At 67.5% G+C, this 8732-nt stretch overlaps 1 protein-coding gene across 1 annotated transcript; it reads right to left on the bottom strand.

The window, feature by feature from the left end:
- Window positions 1–3844: 3844 nt before the first annotated feature.
- On the bottom strand, window positions 3845–6834 carry LOC136153064 (basic salivary proline-rich protein 4-like). The gene is made up of 6 exons (XM_065914706.1): window positions 6765–6834; window positions 6590–6672; window positions 4873–5089; window positions 4625–4798; window positions 4493–4527; window positions 3845–4384 (listed from the first exon to the last, which is right to left on the bottom strand). Exons 1-6 carry the CDS (start codon window positions 6832–6834, stop codon window positions 3845–3847), a joined length of 1119 nt encoding a protein of 372 aa, XP_065770778.1.
- Between the last annotated feature and the right edge of the window lie 1898 nt (window positions 6835–8732).

Consider the following 8732-nt stretch of genomic DNA (forward strand, 5'->3'; position numbering starts at 1 on the left):
AGCCTGGGGCTCGCCCTGCAGCCCCCCCCACCCCGCTCTCTGTCTCGGCTGGGCACCGTCTTCACCGCAACACGTGGGATCTTGATTTCCGCTGCGGCGCATAGGATCTCTAGTGGCGGCATGGAAAGGCTTAGCTTTAGCATGTGTGTTGCTGAAGAACTGGCCTCTGTTCGCTGATGCTAAATGTAAATATGGAGACAGAGTTTTGGAGGAGTAGAAAGGAGGAAATGGGAACCCACTCCGGTGTTCTTGCCTGGAGACTTCCGTGGACAGGGGAGCCTGGCGGGCCACAGTCCACAGGGCTGCACAGAGTCAGACACGACTTAGCGACCACGCTGAAAGGAGTGCCTTTGTTACTTTGCCAGGCAGAGGGGACCACAGCAAGCTGACGCTTCCAAGACTGTGCCCCCGTTCCTGGGAAGCTGGAAGAGGTCTTATGGTTTAGGATGGAAAACAGGCTGAAGATAAGGAGGGTTATTGGTGTGGTTGGGCGTTCTCCTCCTGGCGGCACTGAGATCATTAGGGTGATTCCAGGGCAGGTTTGGGGGTCCTCAGGGTCACCATCACTGTGACATTCTTTCTGCAATGAAGACTGCTTGCAGAGGAAGGGAGAGTTAGGGAGTGTTGTCTTGGAAGGGTAAATGTCAGGTGTAGCGAGAGGGCACTCATTTTCAGAGTGCAGTTAAGCAAGAAAGTCGGAGGACAAACATCTGCGGGTAAAATGGGTGGGGAGAACAGGATGGATCAGGGCTAGCGATACGGGGTGCCTGGTTAGTTTCTGCCATAGCAGATGGGATCTAGCTTACCAACCAGGGTTCAAATCTGGGCCTCTGCATTGGGAGCTCAGAGTCTTGGCCACCGGGCCACAGAGAAGTCCCCCTTTTAACTGAGATCACACACCTGGTCTCAGGACTTAATGAAGCTAAAGATGTTTCACGGCAGAAAGAATTCAGTGAGCTACAAAGTGACAGCTAAGAAGTGGATTTATTCAGAGAGAAACAAGCCCTGTAGACTCCGGGTCATCTCAGAGGGCTAGAGCAGCCTTAGGGTGCGGGGGTTGTCAGTGCTTATACTGAAAGGGAAAAGCGCTCAGTCATGTCTGACTCTTTGCGACCCCAGGGATTATCCACTCCATGGGATTCTCCAGGCCAGAATGCTGGAGTGGGCAGCATTTCCCTTCTCCAGGGGATCTTCCCACCCCAGGAATCAAGCTGGGGTCTCCTGCATTGCAGGCGGATTCTTTAAACTGCGCTATCAGAGTTTATAGGGTGAGTTATTTCAGGTGGTGCAGTGGTAAAGGCAACTGAGGGTGCAGAGAGTCAGAGGATGCACATATGCATTGCGTAGGCTAATGAGTGGGCGGAGTATTCCGGGTAGCTTGGGGAAGGGGTGGGGATTTCCAGGAATTGGGCCACTGCCCACTTTGTGACCCTTCATGGTGGGCCTCCAAACTGCCTTGGCACCTGCGCGCGCGTCACTTAGCTTGCTGATCCATCACAATGAGCTCTGAGGCTCAAGGTCTAGTGGAAGTCAGCTCTTCTGCCATTTTGGACCTATTGTTTCCAATCAGTTTATCTCCTGTCCTTGGGCTCCGTTGTTCTTTAAACTGCTGTGGCCCGGCCCCTTCCCTCCCGTTTCAGTGAGTGAGTGGGTGAAGCTGTGCCCCACGTGGTGGCGGCCTGGTCCCCACAGGGGTGCCCTGTCGTATCCCCCTTCCTCATGCCCTGCTTCCCGTCTGCCCACCCCCCATGTGCCCCCTCCCGAGCGGGGCCACTGACAGGACCAGCCAGCTGCAGGGCTGGGACGGGGGCAGAGCAGCTAGATCGTGAAGGGAGCAGGAGCCTGAGGCCCAGAGCCCAACCAGGCCTGGCCGAGTGGCCGCCGTGGACGTCCATGGGAGCGCAGGGCGGGACACCGACCTGACCTGCTGTCTGCCCACCAGGTCTTCGCCTGGACAGGGCATCAGTGAGGGCCTGTCCAGGCAGGTGCCAGTGTGGGCAGAAGCTGGGGGCTGGGTGGGGCGGGGAGGGTGAGGGGCCCCCAGAGCACTGGGGTCACAGCGAGCGGGCCCGAGGGGTCCCCCCAGACGGGGCGCCCTTCCCCGTGTGCCTGGCCCAGGGGTGATTCCCAGACGGGGTGGGGCCCCGGGGCTCCTGTCTATCCATGCCCGCCCCCTCCCAGGGCCCAGGGCTGGGTCCCCAACAGCTCCAGCAGGTAGCAGGGGTGCTGGGGGCCTCGAACTCCGGGTAGACTCCTGTCCAGACCCCTACTCACTGCTCCCCAGCCATCAGCAGGCGTGTGATCCCGAGATCCAACGACTGCTCCACACGCTCAGCCGTTGGCTCTTTAGTTCACCAGCACCTTCCCGGCTCCATGCGCTCTTCCCGGCCCTGGGGTCAGCGCGGACAACCCATCTAGTCGCTGCCCTGGTGGAGTCAGCTTTCTGGCTGGGTGTTGGGTGGGCGAGTGGGGAATGAAGGAATGAATGAGCAATCGCAGAGTTCGTCGGTGGGTTGACTGCGGCAGAGGGGGGCAGGGAGGCAGGGCTGCAGCTGCTTGAGGGAGCTCCTGGGGGCCCCTCCGGCCAGCAAGTTCAGGCCACGTCCTCACAGCACCCTGCCCATCCCTGCTCAGCATGCTGGCTCCCCACCCACCAGGCTTCCCGGCCTGGGGTGCCTGCTGTCCAGGACAGCTGGATAGAGTCCTTGATGCCCGAGGGCCAGAGGCCGGGGCAGCGGGGGTGACCCAGGGAGGGGCTGGACCCGTACCCTGGCCAGGCTCTGTCCCTTCCCGAACAACAGGCAGACCTCTCAGCCTCTCCCAGCCGCAGGAGGTCACGAGCCAAGGACCCATAGGCTTCTCCGAGCCTGGAAGACAGCCTTCCACCGGGGTCCAGCCCCACGCCACAGGCCAGGGCTGCAAGTGGGTCCTCCCACTGGGATCCAGCCCCACGCCACGAGCCGGGGCCACAGGCAGGTCCTCCTGCCCTGAGGAAGGGGGTGCCTCTCGCACGAGCTCCACGCTGGCACGCATCAAGAAACCAGAAACACACGTCCAGCCAACTCATCCAGTCCTCGGGCGGCTCACCATGGAGCTGAGCCAGGACGGGACCCCGACGGCAGGATCCTTGAACCACCCATCCTCACCAGCCCGCCCCACTGGGGCCCTGCCTCCCGGTCTCCGCCCCGCCATCACACAGCCAGGCTTGCTTGCTCCCGCTGCCTGGAGGTTCAGGCCTGCACGCCCAGCTCCTCCAGTCGAGGTGGGAGCTGGACGTGGGGGCTCCTCTCAGGAGCATGCCACTCCCACCCCCAGGCCAGCATCTAGAGAACCCAAGGAGGAAAGAGTCAACGCCTCCACCTTCACAGCACAGGCCTCGGGGGGCAGGAGGGGGCTTCTGCTTACCGCCCAAGAGCAGAGAGCCAGGAGCAGCGTCCAGGCCTGGCCACCCCACGCCACCCGAGAAGCCTAGGCCTCCGTGTCAGGCTAGCCACTCCCCCCTCCTCTCCGTGAGGGCACTGCTGTGGGCTGGCCTGGGGGTCTGGGGACTTCTTAGAGGATCAGGTATGCCAGGCGGGGGCCTCTCTCCTGAGGGTGGCACCAGAAGCCCCGCCTACCCCATGCCAGGAGGGTCTCGGCATGCCCTGGGGCGGCCAAGCCCAGCCCAACGGCCGTGAGGCCAGGCGGGTGCGGCCGGGTACCTGTCCCGACCTGCGAGCCCGCCCGCACGGAGCGTGATCTCATCCCCCCCGACCCTGCAGGGCGGGCCGCACGGGGCCCACCCCACAGGGCCCACCCCTTGGCGAGGAGACTCGCCCACGGCCACGCCCCCACCCTGCCCTGGTCACCCGCCCTCCTCTGCTTCCTGGGGGGGCGGGCTCCGGGCCCACATGTCCTCACGCAGACGGCCCGACGGGGGAGCCGAGGGAGGACACAGTGGGCAGCAGAGACCGGGCACCCGGCGGTCAGGGCCGGCGAGTGGGGGGCCGGCCTTGTCTGGTCTGAGTCCCGGCGGGGAGGCGCGGGGCCTGGGCGGAGGGAGGCCAGGAGGGGTCCGGGGGGTGCCCAGGAGGGCGGGCACGCATGCTTGTTGTTGCTGCCCCGCGCCCTCCTGCCAAGCAGGAAGTGCCGGGGGCGCTCCCCGCGGGCTGCCGGCCAGGCCTCCCTGCGCTTCTGGGAACCCCCTCCCCGCAGGCTCGGGGAGCAGGAATGCGCCCTCGCCCGGGCCCAGGCTTGTCTGGCCCCCCAGCGCCCCACCGGAGGCCCGACACACCCTCCCTGGCCAGGGACAGCCCGCTTCCTGGAGGAAGTTGCCTTGGGCCTTGCCAGCAGCCAGACCAGGGGGAGGCCTGAGGCCAGGATGCGCAGGGGGCCCGCACTGGGGCTGGGCGGGGGGCGGGAGCTGGGTGACAGGGTGCCAGGGCTTCCCCAGCCGGCTCCTCCGTCACGCGGGCTGTGGGCCCCCCTCAAACCCGGCCCCCTGGCTCCTGACCTCCACCTGCTCACAGGGCCCCTCGACGCACCAGGCTGACGGGACGGCCGGCAGGCCAGGTCCTGCCTCCAGCCCCTGCGCGCAGAGGCCTCGCTGCCCTGGGGCTGCAGTTCTCAGAGGAGCACCCCCTACCCGAGTGCTGCCCCCGCAGCTTCACTTTCCGGGGAGCCTGGGGTGGGGGGCAGAGGCTTCTCAGCAGGTGCCGGCCAGGACGGTGACCCCCGGGGCCACGCGAGACGGGGGCAGGGCCGCAGGGACCCTGCGGGGAGGCCCCGGGTGCCCGCGCCAGGCAGGGAGGGGCGGCGGCTGCAAGGTGGATAGGAGGGGCCGGGGTACTGACCCCCGCGGCCCTGGGTTAGGGGCGGGGTGACACGGCCCACCAGACCCGGACAGGCCGTCCATCCTGCCCGCATCCAGCCTGCCCCGCTGGGACAAGGGTTCCTCCCGACGGAAGAGCAGCCTCCGGACGGGTGGGCAGGGGCCCTGTTGGGCTGGAGCCTGTGGTGCACTCTGGGGCCCACCCGACCTGGGGCCTGTGCCGGGGTCCCGGGTCGGGTCTGGGGGTCCGGCCTGCTGCTCCTTCCCCTCCCTGAGGGGCTGTGATGGAGGCGGGGCAGGGACCTGTGGCTCCCTTGCCTCCTCGAGGAGAACAGCAGAGGGAGGGTCAGAGAGGCTCCTTGGAGAAGCACAGGCCCCAGGGCCCACCCAGCACACACCTGCCCCCTGAGCACCCCCAGCAGGGGTCGGCATCTCTGGGGGCCTCATTGGGCAGGTCTCAGGCCCCGGACGCCTGGAGCCTGTGGTTTGGCTGACGCACCGGGGCTGCAGGAGAGGCTGGCACCACACCCCAGACCCACACTGGGCCACACACCCTCCCTGGGGGCCAAGATGCCCCTTGAATCGCCCAGGTGGGCTGCTTGGGGGAGAAGGGCCCCATCCCGCCAGGGAGGCTCCCGGGGGTGAGGGATGAGGTCTGGAGGATGAAGCAGCAGAAGGGAAGGGGTGCTCCCGGGAGGAGGGGAAGACGAAGCCGGGGCCTCGCACCCACCACCCAGCAGGCCACCCTCCCCAAGGAGGACAGGGCCCCTCCAGCCGGGGGCAGCGGCCCGGGGCAGCCACGACCCAGCGGGCTCAGAGCAGCCATCCGTGTGTGCGATGCCCCAGCCCCACGTCAGAGCGATCTAGTTTCATAACCAGCCTGGATTCCTCCCCGGCCGAGGAAGGAGCATAAAAACCCAATATATTTTAATTATATCTTTGAGGGCCACGGGCGCAATCATTTCCAGATGGGGACCCCGCTGACGGCCGCTCCACGCTAGGCCTGGGGAGGGGGGCCGGGCCCTTCTGGGGTGACGGTGGCCCCCGCGGCCCAGGGCTCACTGCCCACTCCCCGCCCGACCGGGAACAGTCATCGGCGGTCGTGACTTCCGTTCTGCAGATGCGGAGGCTGGGGCTTGGACCTACTGGGTCGCAAAACTGACGCAATGGCCAGTTTCCTGACCTGGAGGCCCTCCCAAGCTGCAAGAGTGGCCGGCCCAGGCCCCAGAGGGGGTCAGCAGGAGCCCGTGTGCCACTCACCAAGGGCCTGGATCAGGAGGGGCCTGGACCATGCTGCCCAGGAGAGGCCCATCTCCTAGGCCCTGTCTGGCCCCTTCCAGGCAGGGACACACCCAGCAGCGGCTGGCCGAGGCCTGGGGTGGTCAGGACGTGGCCGAGGGCACTGATGGACAGCCGGAGGCCCTGGTTTCCCCCCCAACACACGCACGCACACAGAGACCCAGCCCCCAGGAGCAGCGCAGGCACAGGGCGGACCACGGACGGGGAAGGTCGGCGGGCGGTCAGCAACGCAGCTTCGGAAGTCCACCTCTGATGAGGTTTGCCCACTCAACCTTCCTGGCTCTGCCTGCGGATGCAGCAGTCATCTGCCTGGGACTCCCCTCTCTGCCCTCTGGCGCACCCCCACCCAGCTCAGCCTTGCTCAGAGAGCGGTGCGGCCACAGGCCCCCGCATAGCGAGGTGGGATGGGCTGGACGGCAAGGGGCCTTGAGGGGCCGCAATCTTATGTCTGCCTCTGCATCCACCTGGGGATCCCATTACCTCTGAGGAGGAGATGGTGGGAGGAGGGTGCGAGGGGCGGCCCTGTGCCTCTGGGGCGCTGCTGACGGCCAGGCTGGCCGGCGCTGGGGGGCAAGCCGCCCGTCAAACCCAGGGGCCTGGAGCCAGCGCTGCGGGTCTCCCCCGGCCCTGAGAGTGCGCAGCCTCAGTCCCCTGCCTGCTGGCAAAGTGGGCCCCGAGCAGACGGTCCCCTCCAGAGTGTCGAGGGCGCGGAGGGCTGGCGGCATCCCGTGGGACCCCGGCGTCCCGGGCTTCTGCCTCGGCCTCCCTACTCCCACTCCCGGGGGGAGGCGCCCCCCTGACCCTCAATGTCTGCCCCCCAGCCTGGCCCGTCTCCTCACAAACCACCCCAAGCTCCAGAGGGTGGGCGGGCTCGGCCCCCGGCCAGGCTTCCCCTGCCCAGTGAGGAGGCCGGGGACTCAGGGAGACCACGTGAGGCTGCCCAGGAGACGGTGCCCGCCCACTCAGTGACCCCGGGGTGACCTGGGGGTGCGGAGGCTGGCAGGGTTGGGGTGGGGGCCCCCGCTGCAAACGTGACATCATCCTTCGGCCTTGCGCCCGCTGGGAGCAGGAACAGCAGGGGAGTCCTCGGGCCCACTGAGGCAGGCCAGGTGCTCCCCACCCCGTGTGCCAGCCGATGGTCCCCACTCTGCGCCAGGCCCCTGGGTGGGGCCTGGACTCCCGGGGCCGGAAGCCCCAGCCAGCCTGGAAACTCTCCCGCCCGGCGCTTCCCTCCCCAGGACCCCCGCACCCCACCCCCAAGGCCACCAGGCCCAGGCAGGTGCCCGGCCACCCTCTCTGCAGGCGGGTGGATCGGGCCAGGCGCTCTCTCCCCTGGGACTCCCGCTGCCTCTGTGGCAGCTCCAAACACCACCCTCGCCCCACGTGGGGCTCCAGGATTCTGGGAGACATGCTTCTGTTTCCATGCTCGTCCTCCAGGGACTCGGCCCTCCACCCACCGTCCACCCGTCCACCCACTGCACCGCGTGCCCACCAGCCGCTCCCATCTCCTCACCTGCAGCAGCTGCCTGCACCGGCCCCCCGCACCCCCACCACGGCCTCGCAGACCCACTGTGTCCCCCAGCCCCACACCCCTCCTCTGCCCGCCATACCCCACCTCGCCGCGGGACCCAGCGCCCATCGAGGGCTTCCCGGGGCCCTCGGCCCACCTGACAAACACCTGCTGACGGCACTCTGCTGTCCCAGGAGCTGCGAGGAGCTGGACACGACTTTCACTTTCACTGTCATCCTCTGACCTTGCCCCACAGGGTCCCAGGCACCGCTGGGGACCAGCGCTTCCGCCCTGGGAGGAGGCGGGCGGGGGGCCTCCCCAGGCAGATGGCAGGTGTTGGGTGAGACTTGCGGGCCGAGACCAGAGGGGAACGTGGTGAGAGCCAGTCCCGGGATGCGCCCGCACATGCGGGGAGAGCCTGGGACCCCGAGGCTGAGAGAGGCTCACCTTGGAACGGCCGGGCAGCATCAGGGAAGGGGACGCATCCCTCTGTGTCGCGGGGCCCTGGGGCAGGCCTAAACGAACCCCTCTGGCCTGGGCCTGCCTCAGGCCCACGGGGTGGGGGAACCTCACAGAAGGCTCCTGCCAGAACAAGGCGGGGGGCACAGACCCCCCCACCCAGCCCTGCAGCCTGGGGTTCCGGGAAGGCCGGGCCGGGACAGGCCTCGGCAGGATGGAGGTAGCAGCAGGCGCGGGCTGAGTGTCTCGAGAGCATCCCCCTCCCCCCGCCCCGCTCCCCACCCGCGGGGGCTCAAGGGCTGACATCTCCACCCACAGCCCGCTCCCCCTGCACCGCAGGCCTCCGGCCTCTGCCAGCTCCACCACCGCCACCCGCTCCAGCCAGGCCGCGAGGGAGAGAGTCAATTTGAAGGTGTCCCCCCGCAGAGGATTTCAAGGGGGCTGGCTAAGGACGGCTGCCTCCTGTCCTCCCCTTGGGAGCACTCGGAGGCCATGGGGAGGGCCGGACACCTGGGGCTGCCCCACCCTGGGGCACACCTGTGAGGGGGCCACCCGTCCGTGACTGCGGGGCACCCTGGGGGCTGCAGAGTGGACGCGTGCTGGATGGGGGCAGGCGGGGCGGGCAGGCTCTTCTCGGCCTCCCTGACCCCCGGC

The sequence above is a fragment of the Muntiacus reevesi genome, chromosome 22 (assembly GCF_963930625.1).
Source record: "Muntiacus reevesi chromosome 22, mMunRee1.1, whole genome shotgun sequence".
NCBI classification, from domain to species: domain Eukaryota; kingdom Metazoa; phylum Chordata; class Mammalia; order Artiodactyla; family Cervidae; genus Muntiacus; species Muntiacus reevesi.

Coding starts and splice junctions, on each gene's coding strand:
- LOC136153064 (XM_065914706.1), bottom strand. CDS start 6,834: ATGCCGCCAGCCCTCCGCGCCCTCGACACTCTGGAGGGGACCGTCTGC. Junction 6,673..6,764: donor GGGGCCCACTTTGCCAGCAG/GCAGGGGACTGA, acceptor CTTGCCCCCCAG/CGCCGGCCAGCCTGGCCGTC. Junction 4,799..4,872: donor GGACGGCCTGTCCGGGTCTG/GTGGGCCGTGTC, acceptor TCCACCTTGCAG/CCGCCGCCCCTCCCTGCCTG.